At 47.1% G+C, this 25970-nt stretch overlaps 1 protein-coding gene across 4 annotated transcripts in view; it reads right to left on the reverse strand.

Moving 5' to 3' along the window:
- Window positions 1–3517: 3517 nt before the first annotated feature.
- The window catches only part of LOC126518156 (solute carrier organic anion transporter family member 4A1-like), a 68515-nt gene continuing 46062 nt past the window's right edge, over window positions 3518–25970 (reverse strand). The window contains exons 7-11 of one of the 4 annotated variants that reach the window (XM_055064845.2): window positions 15905–16097; window positions 13564–13705; window positions 6598–6782; window positions 5490–5554; window positions 3549–4020 (exon numbers count right to left, since the gene is read on the reverse strand). In XM_055064845.2, coding sequence (XP_054920820.1) covers window positions 3785–4020; window positions 5490–5554; window positions 6598–6782; window positions 13564–13705; window positions 15905–16097 — 821 coding nt within the window. In that variant the 3' untranslated portion in view covers window positions 3549–3784. Of the gene's footprint in view, window positions 4021–5489; window positions 5555–6597; window positions 6783–13563; window positions 13706–15904; window positions 16098–25970 lie in introns of all 4 variants that reach the window. The other 3 variants (XM_050168005.3, XM_072285688.1, XM_072285689.1) reach the window with 3 other exon arrangements.

Below are 25970 nucleotides of genomic sequence, written 5' to 3' on the forward strand. Positions count from 1 at the left end.
CTTCAAGGTACGAAGTATTTCCATGTTTTGCTCCGATTGTGTTAATAGCGGCAAGGTTACTCTCCTCGCTCGAGGTGTCTGTGCTCGAATCACCTTCCGATTATTTGGGTACGAGTGTGAAAAGGGCCTGGATTTACTTCCACATCTCCAGACAATAGCAGAGGAAGATATATTAAGAAGATATATTAGGAAGTTATATTAGAAGGTATATTAAGAAGATATATTAAGATAGATTAGAAGATATATATTAAGAACAGAAGGGTGCCCAGGACGGTGCCTTGTGGGACACCGGAATGTACATGAGAATTAGAAGAGCAGCAGTTATTCACGAACACAAATTGCTGTCGAATAGCTAAACGTTCACATATCCAGTTAGAAACTAGGCGATCAAGATTTAAACGCGAAAGTTTTATTAGTATCCTGTTATGGGGGACTTTGTCAAAGGCTTTTTCAAAATCTAAAAATAACGCATCATTAGGTATGTTGAAGTCAACATTGGAGTTGATGTCATTAATCAAAATGTCAAGTTGTGTTTAACAAGAAAGTGATTTCAAAAAATACATGCCGAGAAGATGTGAAAAAATTGTTGGGCTGGAGAAACACTATAATAAGAATGTGGTTCCTCAGCTTAGAACAAGCACTGGTGAAAGAAATACCTGTATAGTTCAGGCAAGAAGACGGATATGTTTAGGGAACCGAAATGATATTACCTCAATTCCAATGCAGTGTCGCCACTCTAGAAAACAGCCACAGCTCTTGAAATATGGCAGAGAACATGACACTTGTAACCACTTTTGCGTTGCTAAAAGTTTGACGTCACTTCCGTATATTCCAGCAGAAAATGTCAGCTCAAGAGAATCATTGTTTTAATGCTACCGTTAGGTTCAATTTTTGAAATTAAAGTGTAGCGGAAGTTCGGGGAATATGGGAGCTCATCGTCAAGCTTCGTTGTGTATACGGAACGGAATGCAGCATAAAATTCTGAAGCGGCATCTTCGCCGGTAATAGGGGCATTATCTTCATCAAAAGACTATAATTGTTTTTGTGGTTTCGGCTTAAGAAATTTATGAAATTGGCGGGGCCTGTTATGTAGCTTGGCTGGAAGTGTGATACTGAAAAATGCACGTTTAGTCTTGTGAGTGAGTGATTGGAAGGCTTCATCCGGGAGTTCTTACTTTTAGCGAAGAATCGAGCTCTTAGATTGTCTAAGGATTTGTAAGAGCCCTTTCTTCCTGTTGTTGAGGCGTTTAAGCGTGTTTTAAACCTGGATGAAGATAGACGTTCCGTAACAGTCATAACATGAATATACGTTCTTATTACCTGCAGTATTTTATCCTTAAAAAGCAATCAGTTGTCCTAAACTTAACACCTAGGTATTTGATCGAAAAAGAGATACCGGGTATTGTATAATTCTTCGGAAAATGCGGTTAGTCTCCTTTTCGTAAAACGTGTTTTTTTTTTTTTTCTTTCCTAGGATGCGTAAACCTTGAATGGTAAGAACCATGTATTATAGCGTGATCGCTTAGTCTGAGTAAGAAAGGAAGAGGCAGATAGGTTATCTGCATAAGAGGCGAACAGATCGAGAGCGCTCGTGGAATGAAGGCTTTGTCTGGTGTTATAACGAGTGGCGATAATTCGAACATAAGGCACGTGTTGACGAATTCACTTGCGATGTTGTTATTTTGTGGTTGTGTTAGCAGGATTAGACCATGTTAAGCCAGGAAAATCTAAGCCGCCGAGTTGTAGGATAGGAGCCTTTGGGTATGATAGTGTTATTTTACAAAGAGTTCCGCGAAAATGTGACATATGGCTGGTATTAGCATCGGCAGAGCGATAACATACTCTCATATTATTAGGTTCATCGGGACCTTTCGTGATTACAAAAAGAATTTCCGACGGGGAAGAGATGTCAAGTGCGTGGCAGTAGAAATGGCGATTCGTAGCTGTTAACACACCACTGCCGCGTCCTTCCACACGGACGTCACGAAATGTCACATGAAACGTCGAGAAGGCAGTTCCGAATTATCTGTTGATGAGTTTAATCAAGTTTGCGTTAGCATGCGAATGCTGCTATCAGAGGTGCTGATTCCAGTGTAATCGCATTTAGGCAGCACGTTTCTGTTGTCAGTGTAAAGAATAGGCAGCGGACATGAACAGGTTACTGTTCTACTATTAGTAGATAGATATGGTGATTGTGGAGTAAGTTTTTGCGCAGAATGATCATAAATGCAAGTGCAGCTCGCGACTATTTGTTTATCAGAGTGAAGTCTGATTGGTTTCTACTGAGATTTTTAAGTACCGTAGGTTGTTAACGGGCGAGACGAGCGTTTGGTGAATATTCGGGGAGTAGAATGCTAATACCAGAGCTTTTTTTATTTTAGATAAACCTGACAGAACGCGTTATTTTTTTCGCGTTAGAAATCAGAAAATTTTACTATGATTCTTTTATTTACATTACCTTTAAGAGACTCCTCTTCGGCGACCATGTTCAATGTCATCTGATCGAACGACAGTATCAAGATTGATTTTTTAACCCTCGATGTCCAAGAGCCTCAGACTGGACCCGTGTTTAGCGGTTGCAATCTGTTGGACCATAGAACACCACGGTCGACCGACGCGCCCTGTCCTCACAGCTGTTCATTCTCGACGCAAACTCGACGACATTGCCGGCGTTTACTTCAGCTATAGATTCTGAATGTCACACACTTTTAGCCCTATTGCAGCGATTGAAGAACAGCCTTGTCTAATTTTCGCAATACAGTTCTTTATATCTTCGAATGCTGCGTCGTCAAGGGACAATTTGGTTCGGATGGCTTTCATTTTATTCACGAGGGACAGTTGTCCCGCTCCTAATTCGTCGAGAGTGAACATAAGGTCACCTGGAGTTTGCATTGCTACAGAACGAAGGCAATGACCAGGGTTAACTTCAATCTGCTGATACGAGCAACAGTGGGAGGAGGGTATAAGTAAACAATATCAATACAGCAGCATAAGTTCGATATCTCATATATCTGATTAAGGCGCGGGCAACAACACACAATCAGTACCGTTTTTCACATGCCGGTGCAAATTTACAGTTGTGAATGGCTCAACAGACCAATTACTAAATATTTACTACATTACGTTATAAATAAAAACATGTGTTCTTTCGTGTACGAATGTACTATATTTATCTTACTAATATATCTATTTACTATATATATATGTAACTTATATATTAATATTAGTTAATATATTTTACTGTTTTAAGCCGACGCTATGCTTAAACCTGCATTCTTCATCTTCTTGTGTTCTCTATTTCTGGTGGAAACCACCATGCGTAAATTTTAAGTGTCGGAGTTGCAGCATCAATAAATAAATAATTTTTTTCCAGTAAGAATATCAGGTACAATGTCTTGTTTGACTGCGCATAATGCCGTAGGGAACAAAGCCAGTCAGCGGCACACCTGTAAAGGCAATACGGACAGCTACACAAGCTGATTACGATGCCTCGAGAATGCCCCGTCAACACGGCGAGAAATGCCCTTTATCTCCCCCCCCCCCCCAATGACCAGGGGCTAGGCAAAGAAAGTTTTCCTTTATATCGTGCTTTTTAAAGTTGGATCAATTAGAAAAAGAACATTGCTGGTACCTACGAGTATTTCGCGATGTGCTTACACATACATACGCCTGCGCGTTCGTTCTCGCACCGGCGACGCGGCCAGCCCGTCCACTAACTACTAGCAAGAGGATGTCGCACGAGCGCAGTAAACGTGAGCAGCCTGAATGGCGCGCTTCGGCAGTTTTATGTGGGAGACGATGTTGTCGTCGTCGGCTGGTAGGTGAAGCTGGCGCACGCGAAGAGCACCACCGACATGGTCTTCAGCAGCAGGAGCATGGCGGCCATGTTGCGGCTCAAAGCCCCGTTGTCGTAGATGGCGCAGTGGCCGGAGTCGTTCGTGTCGCCGTCGAACACGGACGACCAGATCTCGCAGGCCATGTCCACTGCCTTGCCGAAGATGAGCGGAGCCGGAATGGTGCCTGCGTTTTTAGGGCGGAGGGCGAACCTTTAGTTCAGTTTCCCGTTACACAGAAAGAACGACAATCGATCGAGTCGAGCGTAAATTGCAGCATTCAGTCGAGTGAACGTAAAGTCGGCCTGTCCTTTCGCAGCGTACTTTTTTTAAAGCGCACCACCTAGTCGCCCGTTCCTGCGGCCAGCATCGGCGTAAGCAATCGAACGAGCACAGCGAAGGTTGGAACAACGAACGCGGAGCGCAGCGGGGGATGAAAGACGCGAGGAGGAAAGCGGGAGAGGAGAGTGCAGCGGTACCGTGAGGCAGAAAGCGGAGGAGGAGGCTACGTGCGAAAGCGTGAGAAGAAAAGCGTAGTACGGCGACGATGGAAGCGCGCGTCGTCTGGGAGGTCTGTCGGGGTGGCTGCTGCTGTGAATCGCTCACACGGGTCACCCACGCGTCGCCTCTCGCGATTACCAGAGTAGTGAGGCAGTTCCGCCGCACTTCGCTCCATTTTTAGCCTGCCGCACGAGACGGATTGTTGGCCCCAACCAACGTGTCGCGAAATGAAAGCGCGTGTGGAGCTGCGCTCAAATTTCGCATTAGGGAGCACCGTGATCGCCGATGAAGAAAATTGTTTATTGAAGAGGATGGTCCAGCAGTTTTGGTTGTGGTGGCCTGAGCTGGCGGGTCGAAGTCCTTGGATTCGGCCAGCATCTACGGATTGCCGGACGGCCCAGAGTTGGTCTTCCAACGACGAGCTTTTGAAAGCCATCTCCCAGTGACGGCGACGCCGACAGAGAAGGCCCCCGGCGGCCCCCGCGGCTGGGACGGCGTCGGGAAGAAGCGAGCTAGAGGCTAACCGTACGCTGGCAATGGCCGCGGTTATGAACGCGTCGCGAACGGCGGCGCTTTCAGTACCGTTGTTGCCGGCACATTCGAAGAACAGGTGTTGCAGCGTTGCTCTCTGTCCGCACGTTTTCCACGCATCGGTTGGGTATAATCCTGGGTAGCAGTGGCGTAAAACGACCTGACTAGGGTAGGTGTGTTTTTGGAATAATCGCCGGTGCACCCTTACGGGTCTCCTCGGCATTCTTCGTATACGACAAGCAATAAACATCGCTTTCGCCCTCGCGACACGGTTCGCTGCGTCGGCGTCTAGCACTGCGTATTTGCATAAACTGCTGTTTACATTTCCGGATAGCTTGTGAACTCGATAGTGCATAAACATTGCGTGACATTATCAGTTGCATAGAATCACAACAAAGAAACTTGTACGGACTGTATTTGCTTTCACAGCATTTAAGTGGCCGCTTCACCTTCGCGTTACCTCGATATCAACACGTGCGTTGGATTTTCATAAGTTTTTGTCATCCAGAATGTGTGGGAGGGGGGGGAGGAGAAAAGGGGAGAGTGGTGCCCAGCACACCACAATAATGCCGTCAAGGATGCCCACTTGTACCCTGTATAATGGAGGACAACAAAATGCCTTACCTAGGAGACGTATGCAGGCCCACTGTACACCTAAGGCGAACGACTTCTGCTTTGGCATGACGCACCTGCACATAAAGATTAGCGTGTAGAAAAAGACAGTTTACAACAGCGCTGCACGCCTCAAGACGATTCAAAGTAACCGAATGTCTAGTTAGGTCAAACAGGCTATTTGAACTGTAGAATAACGTGGACTTAGCGTACTTGGTAGTTATTGCATGACTTGTTTATTGCACATATGAAAACCTAGTGGCACCTAGTGGTTTACCCTTCATCAGCAGTAAACACGTCATGCAGGTTGTTCATGGACTGTGCTGACCAACACGTCGCCGACAGTGACAGTGGCCTTAGGTGTTTACTTTCACATTCTGCTCCATGGCAACTACGATCACACCGACCAAACACGACCTTAAAAAAAAAAAAAAATATTATTCAAGCCTGCAGAATGATTATGCACTAAAGCCTAAGCACAACGTGCAAGTAACTACCAAAGGAATTCCCATGTTGCTGGCTACGGAAGACCCTCAACTCTACATGGCCCGGCGTGGAGCCCACGATTGAGATGTGTCGTGCCCTAGTTTGGCAAAAATGCCGAGGAGACCGGGACGACTGCACTAAATGGATACTTTACGAAACAGCATTAAAACGGCCCTTTCTTTAGCCTCGTCTGTTAAATGTAGTGCTGTTTCGTTTTCAAATTATGAACACAAACCAACTTATTCAAGTGTCCTTGTTCCCGAAGTTCTCGATGCAAAATGGTTCAAATCGGGAACGCGTCTTACACTCGCGCTGATGTAGGACACCTGTGTTCTGAAATAAGGAAGTTACTTAATGGTACCTTCGACACTGATTAGCTATAGATGATATCGCTCCTCTGTAGGCTCTCCTTGCGCGCGTTGCCTCGTTAACCTGTCATTTAGGCACGTTCTGGTCTGACCGTTAGAGCATGCGCGCCCCATGCGCACCCCACAGTCTTCTAGCATGCAAAGCACTTCGTACCTGCACGAGGCAAAGTGCGCGGCGCGCTCCTTAAAATTCGCGCGGGAAACGTGTTCCACAATTCTAGCAACTGGCAGTACCGTCTCACAGTATTGGTTGTACGGAAGCCCACCTGATGGTGACGCTGATGCTCGGCGCGCTGATGTAGAAGGTGCTGAAGATGCAAATGAATGTGGCCGCCATGTAGAAGGTGTAGGCGGAGCACTCCTGCGTACAGCGCACCCGCTCGGCCTCCACCACGTGTTCGGTGTCGTTGTGGTCGCCTTCTAGTTCGATGCAGTCGCAATCAGTGTAGAGCTGCAGGCGAGCGTCACGCTTGACTTAGCATAATAGCGTTGGAAACGTGCCACCACTGCAATAAAGGAATTTAACTCACACGTATGACGCATTATAGTTCCACGCAATAACTTCTTTTCGAGGTATTGGGGAATAAATAAATAAATTAATTAATTATGACAGGAGCCATGTCCCGTCGACTGTCGATGGTAATGCGGTAGCATTCAACCAAAGTTGCGACAGCACGCGTTGCCGCCGTCGAAACGAGTTTCTGTATGAGGTGTGTACTGCAGCCGGACTCCTCTTTTGCGCTCGCCTAAGAACGCTTCGCGCCATCTAGCGCCGCCCCAGCGAGGCTTGCGCATGGCCTCAGAAATGCACGGCGCGCCGGTGCGAACGAGTGCTGAGAAATGCGTTATGTGGCCACCGAACTCCTCTCTTGCGCTTCTTTCCCGACACGCTGCGTCATCTAGTCACACTACCGAGTAGTCTGCGTTAGGCCTCCGAGACGATAAGCGCGGTCCGCTTGCGCGTGCGATCGCGGATGTTTGTGTAGCGACCAGCCGTCTCTACGTTGTCACCGCTCCGCGGAAAGCCAGTTTACCTCACTTGCTTCGCCGTGGGGATCACTGCCTCCTGCTCTTTCTTGAAATCGAGGCGCCTCCCCGACTGGGGCGCCACCACAGTCACTCGGCAAGCCCGCTTTTACCTTTGAATAAAGCCAGTCGACTTCCCGTGCTGAAGCTGTCAGAATGTGTATTCCTTGCCTCCAATTGACCGAGCTCGCAACAATTCTTCCCTCGCTTTCTGCACACTCAGTGTCACCCGAAGTTGATAGGAGAGGTACACATAGCCAGTGCATTCATGAAGCATCTCGCTAAGGTGATGGCATGGAAGGCGTTCTTTGGAAAACGACACATGCCCGGTTCCTTTGCGGCGCAGCCCGATAATGCGTCGGGTTGCTGCCCTTGAGGAACCCTTGTGGCGTGGGTTCGATGCCGCTCAGTGTAGGATGAATTTAAAGGATCCTTTTTGTGATCGTACAGCGGCTCATTCCAATTGCATGTACCTATTTACTCAAGTTGGCATCGAAGACGTTCACTAATGAGCGGTGCACACCTACTGGTACTTACCAAGTTACCCAAGTTATCATGGCAGAGGTTGATTGAAGATCAACGCCGACCAAGTGACACATATTAAGCGGTCATAAACCAACCCCCAGTAGTCTGTGGATACAGGTATCATACGCTGCTGTGAACATTTCAGCCAAGTTTCGCTGTATTACGCGGTGCGTGAAGCTCGCGGTTGGGGCGCGAAGTATCCTTTCTCTCAAACACTCTCTTTTCAACAGAAGCCTACTTCTCATTCTCTTCCGGACGCTTTATTTCGCAATAAAGCGGATTCCATACGCGGTTGCTTTGGGCAAGAACTAACGCCAATCAATAATGTTGTCTGGATCAGCGCACTTTTTGCTACTCGTAGTGTGTATATTTATTTACGAAGTTCAATAAACAGGATTAAGTAAGCAAAAATTTGCTTTCGAATGTCGATAATAGTTACGTGCTTCCGGAGGAAGCCGACTATAGCCTGCTCATGTACTCTCGGTCGCGGCCGCCCGCGTAGTAATATATACTTTGGGCATCCTGCTTGAAGGTGTCGTAGCGGGTCTCGCTAATTTCGGCTAGTTTTGAACACTCAACTGGCCTCGAAGCACGCGGAACTAAAGGTTAGACCACACGCGCCTGGCCAGACGCATTGGCAGACTAATTGATGGCTCTTCATAAATGCGCAGTTTGCATGTGGCTACAATCCGTCGGTTAAGTTGGTTAAGTTAAGTTAAACTGGTTAAGTTAAACTGGTTAAGTTAAGCTGGCCAAAACGGGTGTCCGCACCACGTAGCACGGTCAGACTGTAGGATTTCCGCAATAGCCTGTTTTAGCTTCAAATGCATTCCTCCCCTTCGATACAAGTCGGTTCAGGGCTCCTTTAAGTACTCCAAGTCGCTGTTTCTTCGAAAAGCGGCGCCCTCCCAGTCCCGCATCTTACAGTGACCCACTCATTTGCTATTGCAATCGATGCTTCGCCTTTCGGGCGAGACTGCCAATTATTTTTTTACTGACCTGATGTATTTACTGCTGGCGACGAACACGCCCCACAACCGGTTGCGCATGAGCACGCGGCCTTTGTAACGCCGGTTAAATTGCAACCGCCAAGTACCGACTGCGAGAGCGTGGGAAAGGGAGGTACCTAAGGCTGTTAACCTTAAGACACCTTTTGTGCAACTTGGGCGTTCTCTTAAAACGCAAATTTGAAAAGAAGACAGTCCGCATGTTCTCTGTTTCCGACATTGACCCCCTTTGCTTGTGACACTGTATCCAAGATCGGCGCGCCGACCATGGCAGGTCGATTCTGCAGACAGACAGTGCAACTGTAAACGGCACTTTACGTGACCACCAAGCGTAAAACACAAATACCGACCAAGCGGATTCGGAAAATCTTAAACCCTGGGAAAGCCGACAAAGAAGGTTGCCTCATTAAAGGAATTGTGCTCTTGATGACCTATATTTGCTTCAATGATAATTTTTAGGCATTAATTATTTTATCACTGAGTCATTTCGTAAGAACCAAGGCTATGAAGCAGGACACTTAGCAGTATAGCGAATATGATAGTGCTATCCTGCGTATGAGCTATTCAGAAGGACAGCAACACCTAAATATGGTCAGAAAAGGCCGACAGGATTTGCAAAAGGTTTGCTTTTAGAAGTCACGAAGTCGCTCAATGGCAAAAGCGAAATTTCGCGAATCCATGTGCCGATACAGATACAGATTATTTTCCTTTAATGGTATAGAGTTCCTATAGAGCGGACGCTCAGCAAAATGTGCCTTGTTGCAGCCTGAGAACCAGTCAGAGCCCGTGGGCCACACGTTATTCGGACAGGTGCTTTGCAGACCCAAATTACAAAACCGCAGCACCGGTAATTTATTTATTTATGTGTTTTAAATACTGCTCGTCTCATCAGGGGCCATAGCAGGTGAACATACCAAAATAAAATACATGGTAATAAACGTCCACGTACAAACTGCGGGTCAATAAGACAAACAAGGAATGCAAAGGAACAAGGTAAGACTACATTAAAAAAAACAAAAATAAATATCACATATCTAGGATACATGCGCAGCGATATAGAGAATACATAATGAAAAGGACAGAAAACGGGAACAAAAATGACAGTAAACACCTTCACGATAATCAGCATGGCTTACAAGAGTTGCAAAGCATATTATGTAAATAAGACTGCGTTACTGATAGCTTGATATGGATTCTAACCGTGATGTGAACTGAGATATTGAGTCTGCAGAAATTACTGAAGGATCGAGGCGATTCCATTCCTTTATCACAAGGGGGAAATAAGAGTACATGAATGTGTCATTAAGGCATGAATATTCTGTTACAGCGTGTACATGTTTATGTCTCGATCGTCGTGACTGCGAAAAACTTATGTATTTTGTTAGGTCTATCTTACAATAGTTGTGAATCAAGTTAAATAAAAATTTGAGCTGTGCTTGCTTCGCTCTTGATGATAGCGTCGCTAAACCCGATATAGCCGCAAGGTTAGTGGGTGAATCTGTGCGCTTATACTTGCAAATAAACAGCAGCGCTTTTCGCTGTACTTTATCCAGATTCGTTATATTATTTACTGGGCGGCGAAACCAAACTGTGTTAGCGTACTCCAAAACCGGTCTAACGAAAGTAGTATACGCTAGAAGCTTAGTCGACTTTGGTGCGAGGCGGAGACATCTTCGGAGATAAAATAGCGTGCGTAATGCCTTCGAGGTCACGTTGGCAATGTGCGCGTCCCGTCTCAGGTCAGAAGTTAGAGAGATGCCTAAGTATTTATGCTGATGAACTTTTGTTAGCATTGTGCCGTTAATAAAGTGCGGAAAGTCGTAAGGTCGTATTATTTTTTCCTTGTTACCGTCATGCAAACTGATTTAGTTGTGTTTATAGCCATATCGCATTTTTTGCACCATTCATTTAGCTGGTCTAGTGAATTGCTAAGCGAAACATGATCTTCGTAGGCGTTAATTGTTTGCTAGATGATGCAGTCATCAGCAAACAGTTTGATGTTGCAGTCTATACTTCTGGTTATGTCGTTAATGAAAATTAAAAATAACAGTGGCACCAACACGGATCATTGGGGAACGACTGATGTGACCGGCGCTGTCGCAGATTCCACATGCTGAAATAGTACGAATTGTGTCCAGTTTGTTAAGAAATCTGTTACCCCCAGGTCTAAAATTTCTCCCTTCCCAATTAAACCTCACAGTTTTGTTAATAATTTACAGTGGCATACACGATCAAATGCTTTTGAAAGGTCTAATAATATTATATCAGTCTGGCTACACTTGTTGATGTTAAATGCGAGGTCATGCACAACTTCCGTAAGCTGCGTGACGGTTGACAATCCATGGCGGAATCCGTGCTGGTGTGGCGTTAAAAAGTTGTGAGTGTCAAGAAAGTTTGCTAGGTGTTTAAGGATGATATGCTCGAGCATCTTGCAAGCACTGCTAGTGAGAGATATTGGTGGATAATTAGAGGGCAATGACGTATCTCCTGTTTTGTGTGTTGGGATGATTTTCGCATTTTTCCCTTCATCGGGTAAGGTGATTGTGATAGGGATTTTCGAAATATGGAGCCCAAGTATCGGCTGCACCACCCTGCGTATCTCTTTAAAAAATGGTTTGGAATGTCATCTGGTCTGCATTATTTTTTAGGGTCAAGGGTGAGCAACATGTTAAGGATACCCGCGTCAGGTATGATTAAAGGATCCATGCGCGATGTTGAACCGCTGCTCAAGTCTGAAAGATTGCCGTCATCTATTGTGAAGTTCAAGTGAAAATAGCTATTGTAAGCATTAGCATTGTCAGTTTTTTCTTCAGGAGACAAGTCCGATAACGTGTCTTTAGTAGGGTGAAAATGGTTCCAGAATCACTGAGGTCTGTTTGTCAGAAAGTTAGGCAGCGTTACATGAAAATAATGTTCCTTGGCTTCTTTGGCTGTCTGTCGAAAATGTGCTACTGCGCATGCTAGTTTATTAGTTTTGGATGGGCATCGTCCATGATTTTTAATAGAGCTACGTATCGTTTCTACATGACGCTTTGCGTGGATGACTTCCCAAGTTATCCATGGGCTTGTTCTTTGTGGTCGCTTGTTGTTTAACGGAACAAAGTTAGTTACGCAGTAGGAAACCATAATCTTAAAATGAAGCCAGGCTGTGTTCACATCGATTGACGGGTCGGAGGTTATTTCAGTAAATGCTTGAAATTCGTGCGCAAGGTGGGTTAGTATGCTGGCGTCATCCGCCTTCTCGAAGTTGGGTACAATAGATGTACTAGAACGCGTTCTTATCGAGCAGTCCAGAGGCAACAAGCATAGCGGGATGTTATGATCTGAAATGCCTTCAATAATTTCTGTCTGTGCTTGGTGCCCGGAAAAATGATCGCTGATTAGTGTAAGGTCAAGGATAATGTTTGCTGAACTTTGCTTACGCGTAGGTTTCAGGATCATTTGGTGAGGTTTAAATGATAACATGAGGTGAACCAGAATTTCTGAAGAAGATGATGTGTGATGCATAGTTACCCAGTCCACGTCCGGAATGTTAAAGTCTCCCATAAGGATAATTCTAGAGTTGTTAGCATATCGGTGTAGAAACTCATGAATGGCAGAAATGTTCTCATCACCTAAAGAGGGGCTTCTATAGAAGCAACCCACACAAATAGTAGTATTGTTACAAAGAAGTCTGCAAAACGCGCTGACCTGACACATCTGGCATTAAACAAATGTGAGGTTTTTCTTTATCACAAGAGCTATGCCCCCACCACGGGAACCCCGATCTTTGCAAATGACTGAATAGCTCGACGGAATGATTTCATGGCTGGAAATATCTTGTGAAAGCCACGTTTCTGTGACGGCGACTATATCAGGTTCGCGATCAGTTAACAGGTTTTCGAAAGATTATATTTTGTTTAGTAAGCTTCTTGCATTTACATTTATGATTGTTAGTTGTCTTATCGAGCTGTTCCCCGCGTCATTGGTGGGCCGCTTGTTTTTCTTTATTCCGCTCCCTTTTTTTAAGGGGTACTTTGTCATTGGTGTCGTCGTACCAAACAAAGGCGCGACTGTTAATGTACAGTTTGTCAAAGGCGAGGGGGACTTTGTCGTGTTATTCGCGATTTTCTTTGGCATTGTTCCACAGTTTCTTTCTAATGTCCCCAATTTTAGGAGAAAGATCTTCCCCAATGGCGAGTTTTGAGCCTTTAAGTCTAAAACCTTTTTTTCAATATCGCCGATCTGTCGCGGGAATTTAGAAGTTTAAAAATTACCGGCCTAGTCTTTTTCGCTTGCGGTCTGCCTAACCGGTGAATGCGTTCTACGGCAGCTGTGTCCAGGTCTAGGATATCTTGTATGATATCTGTGCTAACTATCTGTTCAAGACTGTCGCTCGTTTCTTCTTACAATTTAGGGATAACAGTAGTTTTCACTATCTGCGCTTTTTCAGGAAAACCTGGTGCACAGAGAAAAAGGTTATAGAGGTGCAATTCCCACTCTGTACTCCGGCCGACACGCCGTACTTAACGCTCCCCTAGAGCACTGGCGCCATTTTTCCTCCTAGCAACATTTGTGCGAAACTACGCTCCGTCCTCTACTTCGGTGTTACGAAAACCGCGGTGCGCAATGTTCCCAAACACGGGTCGGCGAAAGCTCTCCGACAGCGCGCAGTCGTGCGACCGAGCCACTGACCGTGGTCGAGGCCTTGACATCCTGGGTCTCGTTGCGGCAGCCGGCCAGGCACGGTGACGTGTACATCTTGTGGTCCCGACCGCAGATGGGATTGAAGCTGAAGGGACACATGCAGTCGCTGCTGCACTTGGGCGTGAGTACCCTGCGGCGAGGAGGAGGAGGAGGCGACAGAGTGATGGGGGCACGCTCGCGCGATGCTCTCTATAGACTATGGCCTCAGAGATCAGGCGACGCACGGTGACACCGCTCCCCCCCCTGTCTTGAAGGCTATGTATAGAGCACGAAGCCTCCTGCAAAAAATTACTAGACGCAACTCTCGCAGCGCAATGGTTCGGCTGCCACAGATGTGGTGAACTTACATGGATTTGTCTAACCTAACCTTCCTCGAGTTTTACCGAGCAATTTTTGTTGGAAACTGTGCTACCGGCAGTTTCGCATGCGCCTTAGCAGCAGTGACCCTACGGCTCCAAGGATATGTGGATCCCGTGCACTGTCAGCCTGCTATGCAAAAAAGTAATACGTGTTTTCAAGGCGGCTCGCACAAGACATTTCTACATTATCAAATGCTACGTTCCTACAACATCCCCTAAAAGTTACTCAGAAGCCGACGACGATGGCCCAGCCAAACTCCCGGCCCTAACAGCTGAACTGTTTGACTGCGTCGGAGGATGAGGTCTTCGATCGCTACAATTGAAGTGCAAGAAACGTTGATTTTCTGCACCTAAATGTAATGTTACTTCTTTCTGCTAAAATTAGTGAGTGGTAAAAAAGTTTGTTGACGGAAATTGAATGCTTTGAAATGGGTAAGTAAAGCTTGCGTTGTATCATGCCGACCAAGGTGATCTAAGTGCGTCTGATACTACGGTGCGACTTACGCATTACAGACCACGTTTTTTTTTCTCAAATCGCGATAAGTAAGGGGCGTGATCGAGTTAAGCAGAGGTGCGACTTATAGTTCCAAAACTGCGATATTTGTAATTAGCCGCACATGAAGGCTGCTAAAAATCTGTGGGCACCTGCTTTGTCTCATTACTGTCGCTCGTCATGCCTTCCTTGCCAGCTCTATTTCTGTGGAGAAGAAAAAAACGAATATTTCAGATGTGCCTGCAAGCAAAATGGCAAGGTGGTCTATACTCAATCTATTTGTAAAGCCACAAAGAAGTTTGAAGCCAGAAGCAGGAAGTTTAGGGAAATACTTGTACTGTGACCATCCTTCCCATGCTCGCTGAACGACCAAGCTTGTAGCTCCCGTAGACACTAGCGCCATAGTTCCCTCTAGTAATTTTCCTAGGGAAATATGCGCAGTAAAGGGGAAAGTACAGGGACGGAGGCGGGACTTCCATGCACGTGTCACTGCGCCGACTAGTCCGGCAGTTTTAAGCAGTTTAGTGTTGCGGTCACTCGGATCTATACTGATTCAGCGTAGCTCGCTCCTTGCGATGGTACCACATTTTCCGAAACGTGGCAGTGCAAAGCAGAAAATTTAAGTTTAGCGCTCAGTGGTGTTTTGCATTTTTTAACATATGAAATTGGTACATTCAGAGCCGCGATGTTGACGAGCCGGTAATGCATTGCGAAAAGTTTTGCGCTGACGGACACCGGCACACAAAGGGTTCCATGTGTACCTTCTGTGTTGGCGTCTGTCAACGCAAAAGCTTTTCGCAATCATGCAGTGAGGTTGGTAGTGTTCACTGTTCCTCAGCAAGTAGAAATAAATACTGACATATGCTGCACTTATTGCGCGGCACAATTTAGAACCACATCAGAGGACCAAGTGAGCCGAAGGGTGTGCCTGAACGTCGCGATGTCCTCTTCCCTGAGATCACGAAGCATACACATCCTGGGTAGCCAAACGGGAACAGGGCCCGTATTCCCCAAAAAGTGTCCCCTGATAGAACTGTTCATAAGAGAAAATTTCCGCCAGTCCTGATGCTGGGCATATTATTAGAAAAAAACGGCCAGCCAATCAATAACAGCACTTACAAACTAAAAGCCTTGTGAATTCGGCCCCGGTTCGTAGAAAATCTTTTTTTTATTAAATTGTTAACGCCAGTTCATGGCTTGTCAGTATTTTTCTGTGATTTGCAGGCCCATGAGGTTCAATTCACGTGAGCAATAAGGAGTTGAAAATGCCGTCCCAATACTCCTTCAGACAAACGCGTACGACATTGGCGATCCTAGACTGAATACGTAGAATGAAACCTCGGGACTATTTTCAGGAGCGCTGTCGTGCGTGTGCTTCTCCTCCCGTAAGTTTCCCTTCGTAGCCGCAGGAAAGACGTGCGGGAGTATTAGTGGCCCTCACGCAATCTGCGCTCGCAGAGGGACCCGCAGCACTCACATCTTCTTCTCAATGTCGATGCCCTCGAAGCGCTGGTTGGGGCAGGCGACGAGCAGCGCGTAGAATACGAACCAGTTCATCACCGAGATGAGTACGCACATGCGTATGATGTTGGAGCAGCTGAGGTTCAGCTTGGAAACCACGTAGCCGCCCATGAAGCAGCCCAGGCTAGCGCTCGGAATACCGATCATGCCTGCAAACGCCGTGACAACGCCCCTGTCAACTGCATGCATCGTTTTTCCCAGCCCTAAATTTAGATACCAACTTAGATAACATATGTTGAACTTAGATGATGCAAGCGAAGAAAACTGAAGCTGTGCGAAACATTGTCGGCACTGGAAAGAACAGCCGAAGCCACTGCTTCGACTTCATGATGCTAGAACTGCTGTATACAGTACGTACCAGTTCTGCTGAAGGCGGAAAAAGGGGACAGGCGGTTCGGTTCTTGTACACACACGTAATAGCGGCGTTCAGCCGTCGAGCGAAAAGATTGTTTGCCAGCTCGAAGCAATAGCGGCATTCCATAATGGCATCATCAATGCGCGTACAATTCCGAAATATCAAAAGCCTTGCTATGCAATAAGCTTGTCCTTTCAAGACGTTCCCAATCTTGTATCATTCTCGCCTATCCCTGTCTACCTTAAGGCAAAGAACAAGTCTCGTAGTAGTATGTGTAAGACATCTTTCTGCGTGTGGCCAGTGCTTTGCATTAATATGTTGTTTCATCGAAATTCTGAAATGGGAACTTGTAGCTGTTCAAGACTTGAGGACCATCTTCGTGGTCCTTACTGCCACATGTTTTCGCCTTTATCATGGCAAGCCAGCAAATCAAGACTATAAGAAAATCATAGGCGAAATTACTTGTACTTCTGATTGAATTAGGGTATAAATTATGAATTATTATTATTAATTAAGGGGGTGTAGAGGTGGCGTAGAGGTGCTGACGTAGAGGTGTGGCGTAGAGGTGCTGGCGTAGGTGTGGCTTAGAGGTGTGGCGTCGATGCTAAGGTTAAGGTAAGTATGTTAATGCATGATGCCCTACGTAGGACAGTAACTAATGTGTTTATTTTATGGTTATGTCAAAGTTTATGACAATGTTGTGCTTAATATTGTTTTGTAAAAGTGTACGACCATGTGAACAAAACGTGTGTGCCTCTGCTGTTGTCTCTGCCAGTATGGGGGCAAAGAACTCCCTCAAGCCATCCTTTAATGGCTTTTCCCTTCGCCTCCCATCACATGTATATGTGATAAAGCAATAAAGAATCAATCAATCAAGGTAGAACATCCACCTCGCGTGCAAGAGGACGGTGGTTCGAATCCCGGTGCCGCGCAATTTTCCACCGGATAAAATACACAGGCCTGGAGTGCGGCCTGATCCCGGTGACCAGAACCAGTAACGCACTCCCTCACCAGAGCACGATTGGCCACCCTGGTGCAGTACTTGGCCACAGCCTCCCATATGAATACAGTCAAACACCGGCCCGCAGTCCCCAGCAGCTGCGAAGCAACTGACCACGGCGGCGGTCAGACCTGTGACGCAGCAGAGGGTGCTAAGAATCTCTGGATGCGGACAGGCCGCCATTGGAATCTGAACCTGACAACGTTTAACGCTAGAGCGTTATGTAGTGAGGCGAGTCTAGCAGTGCTATTGGAGGAATTAGACGGCAGTAAATGGGATATAATAGGGCTCAGTCAAGTTAGGAGGACAAAAGAAGCATATACAAAGCTAAAAAGGGGGTACGTCCTGTGCTACCCGGCTTAGCTGAGAGACGAGAACTAGGAGTCGCCTTCCTGATTAATTAGGATATAGCTGGTGACATACAGGAATTATATAGCATTAACGAGATGGTGGCAGGTCTTGTCGTCAAACATAATAAGAGGTACAAATTGAAGTTCGTACAGGTCTACGCCCCTACATATAGTCATGATGACCAGGAGGTCGAAAGCTTCTATGAAGACCTAAAATCGGCGATGGGTAAAGTCAAAACAAAATACATTATACTGATGGGCGACTTCAATGCCAAGGTATGCAAGAAGAAGGCTGGAGACAAGGCAGTGGGGGAATATGGCATAGGCACCAGGAATAACAGGGGAGAGTTATTCGTAGACTTTGCAGAACAGAATAATATGCGGATAATGAATGCCTTCTTCCGCAAGCGGGATAGCCGAAAGTGGACGTGGAGGAGCCCGAATGGCGAAACTAGAAATGAAATAGACTTCATACTTTGCGCTAACCCTGGCATCATACAAGATGTGGACGTGCTAAGCAAGGTGCGCTGCAGTGACCATACGATCGTAAGAACTCGAATTAGCCTAGACCTGAGGAGGGAAAAGACGAAACTGGTACATAAGAAGCCGATCAATGAGTTAGCGGTAAGAGGGAAAATAGAGGAATTCCAGATCAAACTACAAAACAGGTATTCGGCTTTAACTCAGGAAGAGGACCTTAGTGTTGAAGCAATGAACGACAATCTTGTGGGCATCATTAAGGAGTGTGCAATAGAAGTCCGTGGTAACTCCGTTAGACAGGATACCAGTAAGCTATCGCAGGAGACGAAAGGTCTGATCAAGAAACGCCAATGTATGAAAGCCTCTAACACTGCAGCTAGAATAGAACTGGCAGAACTTTCGAAGTTAATCAACAAGCTTAAGACAGCTGACATAAGGAAGTATAATATGGATAGAATTGAACATGCTCTCAGGAATGGAGGAAGCCTAAAAGCAGTGAAGAAGAAACTAGGAATAGGCAAGAATCGGATGTATGCGTTGAGAGACAAAGCCGGCAACATCATTACTAATATGGATGAGATAGCTCAAGTGGCAGAGGAGTTCTATAGAGATTTGTACAGTACCAGTGGCACCCATGACAATAATGGAAGAGAGAATAGTCTAGAGGAATTTGAAATCCCACAAGTAACGCCGGAAGAAGTAAAGAAAGCCTCGGGAGCAATGCAAAGGGGGAAGGCAGCGGGGGGATCAGGTAACAGCAGATTTGTTGAAAGATGGTGGGCAGATTGTTCTACAAAAACTGACCATCCTTTAGACGCAATGCCTGATGACTTCGACCGTACCTGAATCTTGGAAGAATGCTAACATAATCCTAATCCATAAGAAAGGGGACACCAAACACTTGAAAAATTATAGACCGATCAGCTTACTGTCCGTTGCCTACAAACTATTTACTAAGGTAATAGCAAATAGAATCAGGAACACCTTTGACTTCTGTCAACCAAAGGACCAGGCAGGATTCCGTAAAGGCTACTCAACAATAGACCATATTCAAACTATCAATCAGGTGATAGACAAATGTGCGGAATACAACAAACCCTTATATATAGCTTTCATTGATTATGAGAAAGCATTTGATTCAGTCGAAATCTCAGCAGTCATGGAGGCATTACGGAATCAGGGTGTAGACGACCCGTATGTAAAAATACTGAAAGATATCTATAACGGCTCCACAGCCACCGTAGTCCTCCAAAAAGAAAGCAACAAAATCCCGATAAAGAAAGGCGTCAGGCAAGGAGATACGATCTCTCCTATGCTATTCACAGCGTGTTTAGAGGAGGCATTCAGAGACCTGGATTGGGAAGAATTGGGGATAAGAGTTAATGGAGAATACCTTAGTAACTTGCGATTCGCTGATGATATTGCCTGGCTTAGTAACTGAGGGGACCAATTGCAATGCATGCTCACTGATTGGAGAGGTAAAGCAGAAGAGTGGGTCCAAAAATTAATCTTCAGAAAACTAAAGTAATGTTTACCAGCCTCGGAACAGAACAGCAGTTTACAATAGGTAGCGAGACAATGGAAGTGGTAAGGGAATACATCTACTTAGGGCAGGTAGTGACCGCAGATCCGGATCATGAGACTGAAATAATCAGAAGAATAAGAATGTTCTGGGGTGCGTTTGGCAGGTATTCTCAGATCATGAACAGCAGGTTGCCATTATCCCTCAAGAGAAAAGTGTATAACACCTGTGTCTTACCAGTACTGACGTACGGGGCAGAAACCTGAAGGCTTACGAAAAGGGTTCTACTTAAGTTGAGGACGACGCAACGAGCTATGGAAAGAAGAATGGTAGGTGTAACGTTAAGGGATAATAAAAGAGCAGATTGGGTGAGGGAACAAACTCGAGTTAATGATATGTTAGTTGAAATCATGAAAAATAAATTGGCATGGGCAAGACATGTAGTGAAGAGGGAAGATAACCGACGGTCATTAAGGATTACGGACTGGATTCCAAGGGACGGGAAGCGTATCAGGAGGCGGCAGGAGGTGAGGTGGGCGGATGAGATTAAGAAGTTTGCAGGAAAGACATGGCCACGATTAGTACATGACCGGGGTAGTTGGAGAAGTATGGGAGAGGCCTTTGCCCTGCAGTGAGCGTAACCAGGCTGATAATGATGGTGATGATAAATTATTGGAATTGAAAGTGAATGAAAAAACAACTGACCGTACACGGGGCACAAACCCACGTCTTCACAGTGCGTGTACGATGCACTTACCAGTTGAGCTACCACGGCGCCACTTTCCCATCCACTTTCTAAGGTATTTATGTGGATCTACTAAAAATAAACCTGGGAGTGTTAGCCAGCGCCACACCTCACGGCCTTGACGGCGGATGTGAAGCATGGTATTTTGTCGTAGGCGTCACGTGTACGTGATCTTTTTGGATGAAGGCAACTGGTTAATAATTACATGCTATCTGAAGGCAAGAATGCCTCCGGATTCAACGCCTCGCTATGTATTGAAGGAGAAGAAAGGAAACTGAGGGCCCGATATTTATTAGTCATAAGAAGCCAACAAACAGACATCAAGGACAGCATAGGGGAAATTACGTGTACTCTAATCCTGACAAAGGACAGGACAAGACAGCAGCAAGCAGCGTTGGTAGCATATAAACCGCAGTAGCCCCGGGCGACCTCGAGCTCGCGCCTCCGACGACTGGCGGTGAGCCGGCAGCGCCGGGCATCCTTCTTCACTACAATCACCCCTCCCACAGTCGGAAAAGGATCCATCCTAGCAACTCATGGTTAACATATTATGAGTGGGTCGTGATACGGCTTAAGGCCTTGTACGTGGACGGTTTCGCGACAACGACAGCGTGTGCCCGCAGATGGCGGGACAGGCTCGACGATATAGTTCACAGGCGATGTCTGCGCTCGGACACAGTAGGGACCTTGATATCTAGGGACAAGCTTGAAGGAGAGGCCAGCAGGGACAGCTCGAACCCAAAGCCATACACGGGAGTTTGGAAGAAAGTGACAAGGCGTGTGGTCATGATCACGTCGAAATTTTTTAAGCCAATGATCAACGGTTGTGGCGGAGCGGGCGGGCGAACTGACGGCATTCCTCAGCGTGGCGGGAAGCTCGAGATGGGTCGGCATCAGATGAGTCCCGTCGGTGCGGAATAATGGTGTCGTGTGTGGTCGAAGGTTCGAGGCCATACAAGAAAAAGTATGGGGAAACCTGTGGTCCCCTGTGCCATAACGTTGCAGGCGTACATCATGACCACCAAAATAAGGTGTCAATCAATGTGATCAGAGAGGATGTACTTGAAGAACCTGTCGCCAAAAGTCTGGTTCAATCTTACCATGAAACCATTATATTGAGGATGGTAGGCGCTGGTGGTGCGATGAACGATGTGACATTCAGCAAGGAGCGCGTTTAGGACTTCGGAGAGGAACACGCCCTCTATCGCTCAAAAGTTCGCGAGGTGCGCCGTGACGGAGAATGAAGTTTCGCAGAAGGAAGGATGCCATATTACGAGTTGTGACAGCAGGCTGAGCGGCTGTTTCTGTGTGTAGTGTCAGATTATCGATGGAAACGACTGTGCAGCGGTTTCCGGAAGCCGTGTTCGGAAGTGGTCCGTACAGATTAATGCCTAAGGCCTCGAAGTGCCTGGCAGGGCACGGAATTGGTTGGAGTGGACAAGAAATATGCTGAACAGGAACCATGCGGCGTTGGCACTGAGGGTACGTTCGAATGTACTTGTATACGATGGTGAGCGTGCCATGCGAGTAAAACCTGGAGCAAAGTTGGGCGTACGTTTTCAAGACACACGCGCGCGCATTCTGTGGGTCAGTGTGATAGGCAGAACATATTTCACCACGAAGATGTCGGTGTATGACCAGCAGCCACTTGCGGCCATCAGACAGGTAGCTCCAGCGATAGAGAATGTCATCCCCCAACTCGAAGCGAGAAGCTTGACGGCGAAAAGCTCGGTAAGGTGGAATAAGAGTCGATTAGTTTGCAAGTAAACGAAGAAGAGGGCTTATTCAGGCATCCTTGTGTTGCTCCAAAGTCATGTCGCCGCCTGCTGGTAATGAAAGTACTTCGTGAACGGCAGACAGGCAGGTAGCCCCTTCGGTTGTCACAAGCGAACGTGACAGCGTGTCGGCATTGGTGTGGTGGCGGCGAGACCTGTGGTCAACGCGCGTGTCGAAACCTTGCAACTGGAAAGCCCAGCGTGCTGATCGGCCTAAGTGGTACTTCAACATGGACTGCCAGCAAAGCGCATGGCCGTCTGTAATTACGCCGAACTTAGGGTCATAGAGCTCAGATATAAATTTACCAAGTGCCCAGATGATGGCCAAACATTCCTTTGCCCTAACGAAATAATTCATCTCTGTTTTGGGGAGGGTGCGGCTTGCGTATGCAATGGCGTACTCGTCGAAGCCAGGCTTGCACTGCGCAAGCACAACGCCGAGTCTAACACCGCTGGTGTCGGTGTGTACTTCGATGGGAACCGTGATGCAGTATCGGCGGCGAGGTTAGTAGATGACGCCACTCTTGGAAGGCATTGTCACTGGCGGACGACCAGGCGTAATTGTTCGAGACGCTCCGTGGAAGCTAATTCAAGAGACCGTTGATGGAAGCAAAGTTCTGAATTAAGCGACGAAAGTAAGAACAGAGGAAGCTGCGAAGTTCTTTTACGGAGGAAGGTTTGGGAATATCAGCAACTGCAAGAGATTTGGCGGCGTCGGGAAGGATACAGTCTTTACATACCGCATGGCCAAGGAAGGTGAGCTGACTGGTGCCAAATCGGCATTACTTCAGGTTGCGCTGAAGGCTGGCATCAGTTAGGCTCTGCAACACTTTTAGCCTACAGAGATGTATGAAAATCTCGAGTGGAAAAGTAACCGCATCATCGAAGTAGCAAAGGCACGTTTCCCACATGAGACCACGCAAAAGCTTGTACATCAGACACTCCAAAGTCGCGGGGGCGCTGCAAAGCCCGAAGGGCATGACGCGAAATCCATAAAGGACACCCGGCATGACAAAGGTCGTTTTAGATGTGAAACTTGGTGCCATGGTGACTTGTCAATAGTCGCTGCGTAAGTCGATAGACTAGAACAACTGTGCGCCTTAAAGGCAGTCAAAGGTATCGCCAACTCTCCGGCAAATTGTAAACATCCTTGCGTGCGATTTTGTTAGGTCGACGGTAAGATCCATCAGACTTCTTAACAAGAACAACTGGCGCTGAGCAGGGGCTATTCTAAAGCTGGATGACGCCGCGCTTAAGAATATCGGCTTCTTCGTCATCGATAACACCGCGCTCTGTCACGGACACACGGTATGGTCTTTGTCGCAGTGGTACATGGGCACCCGTGTCGATGCGGTAACAAATTGATGACATGCGGCCCAGGGAAACAGGCCGGCAGTGAAAAGAACCACGGGGATTGTAGCTGGGCGCATTGGGAAATAGACAATGGGTTGGCGATGGAGCTATTTAGAACATCGTTCGAAGTCGGCTGTTGCGCGGGCTTCCAGGTCACTCTGGTGGCCTCTTGAGTGGTGATGGAACCATTTGGCATGTCAATGACGGCAGCGACATACTGAAGGTGGCCAGCGCATTCCCCACTAAGCAAAGTCAGGGGACATGACAATTTGTTGGGTACGAGCAGTCTGTTGACAGACTTCTGACAGTCTGACAGCAGTCACAGACTTCTCAAAGAGCAAAAGGCAGCGGGGAGCATTTGCGATGAAGGAAAATGGTGGATGGCGTGAAAATGGCATTTCTATCAGCAACAATGTTGCATGACACCACGGTAAATTGGCAGAGGAGTGCGATGCAATTGCAACGTCTTCTGCAACAAATACTTTAGCTTCCCGAGGCGTCAAGAAACGGGACGTCTCAAAGCGTTTGAAATTACACTTCAGCACGAGAACAGTCGATTACAGCCTTATTAGAGGAAAATCCCAGCCAAAAATAAGATCAAGACATTAAGAGCTTAGCGCTAAAAATTCGACGATGTAGAGGAGGCCTTTGATCACAATGCGAGCAGTGCATGCAGCCGCCGGCGTGATGCGGTCTGTGCTGGCAGTACGAAGTGACACTTAGAACGACAATAAGCTTAGGTACTTGGTAAGGATTCATAATGCAAAGAAGAGCTAAAGCGTGCAGACGCAGACACTCTTGTGTCCGTGTCTGCACGCCTTAACATTTCTGTGCATTACGAAGTGACACGTCTGACACTGGCGTCGTAGCCTTTCTGAGCAAACGGCAAAGTTTGACACTAAGAACTGAAACTGCTGCGCCAGTGCCGATGAGGGTGATTGCAGCGACACCGTCCACATATACATCAATCACATTAGTCGAAGAAGGGAGAATCCTTGGACATTTCGTGGGTGTCGCAATTCCTGCCTAAGGAATTGCGGCGATTAGTTTTCCCTTTCCGGCGTAGAAGGACGGCGATGCAAGGGTGAAAGCGAGCGGCGTTGAGGCGATGGCGAACGGCGATCAGCAAGAGGGCGGTGGTCCGAGTATCAAGATCCCTGGCCGGGATTCCGAGATGCCGAGGACAACGGGTACAGTGAAACATATGGATCGTAGTCGAAGCTACGGCGCTAGGATATCGCGCTGCGGCGGCATAATCATGCAATATGGTCACACGCAAAACGTACTGGCTCGTTGTAAGGAGTATGCCACTGATGTGTGGGTACGTTGGGGAAACGGAGTGAGTGGCACGGCTGATGGAAATGGCACACGTGTCTGAGGTGGTGGCAATGCGATAGGTTCGGCATAGCTGAGAGGTTCATTCACCTCAGTATAGGCAACGGGAGGCGGCACTGATGGAGTCTCGCGGACAGAAGGCAGAGCTGTGCAAACTTGCTGATGTATAATTTGGCGAAGGTTGGCAGTCAAATGCGAAGCTGGTTGCGCGGCTTAGGACAGCACCAAAAACTGACGAGCGACCTCAGAACGGACGAACTTCTTTAGATAGCAAATCAAGGAGTCAATGTCAGGAGGGGTGACCTTGCTCGCGCGGGTGTCGTCGGACACAGGTGGGCGCCGCTTGAGTTGACGCTGTCTGCAGAGCTCGTCGAAACTCTGGCAAAGCTCAGTGACCTCAGAAACAGTACCAGGGCCTTTTTGACAACATATGAAAGGTATCGTCAGAAAAGCTTTTCATGATGTGACGCACCTTGAACGCCTCCGCCTTTGTCACGTCGACACACCGGCAGAAGTCGACGATGTCCTCCATATAGCTGGCGAACATTTCGGCAATTTGCTGGGATCAGCTTAGTAGGCGTTGTTGAATGCGAAGCTTGCGCACGTCAGGGCGGCTGAAAACTTCCGCGATGCTGGTAGACCACGTGCGGAGATCGGCGTCGTAGTTTTTAAGCAACAGCTGGGCGATGCCCAATAAATGGAAGATCGCGTTGCTGAGCATTTGGGGATCGTCCCATCGGTTGGTGGTGCTCGCTCTTTCACAAAGTGCCAGCCAACCCTCAACGAGTTTCTAATTGGTGCCGCTGAAGATGTCAAGATCCCGCTGACGCTGGGAAACGACACATAAGATGGCGGGTGAAACTGGTGGGGATGTCTGGCTGGCGTCGTCAGGCATGATAGACGGCAGAGTTCGATTGCGTAATTGCAGGGTGGGGAAAACCGCATAACTCTACCAAAACCTAATGCGAACAAAGTACAGGACAAGCGAGCAGCAGGCAGCGTTGGCAGCGTTAAAACAAGAGCAGTCCCGGCAATCTCGAGCTCGCGCCTCCCGGGCGACTGGCGATGTGGCTGTATCGCCCGGCATTCCTCTTCACTGCAGTACTT

This window comes from Dermacentor andersoni, chromosome 11 (assembly GCF_023375885.2).
Source record: "Dermacentor andersoni chromosome 11, qqDerAnde1_hic_scaffold, whole genome shotgun sequence".
Classification (NCBI taxonomy): domain Eukaryota; kingdom Metazoa; phylum Arthropoda; class Arachnida; order Ixodida; family Ixodidae; genus Dermacentor; species Dermacentor andersoni.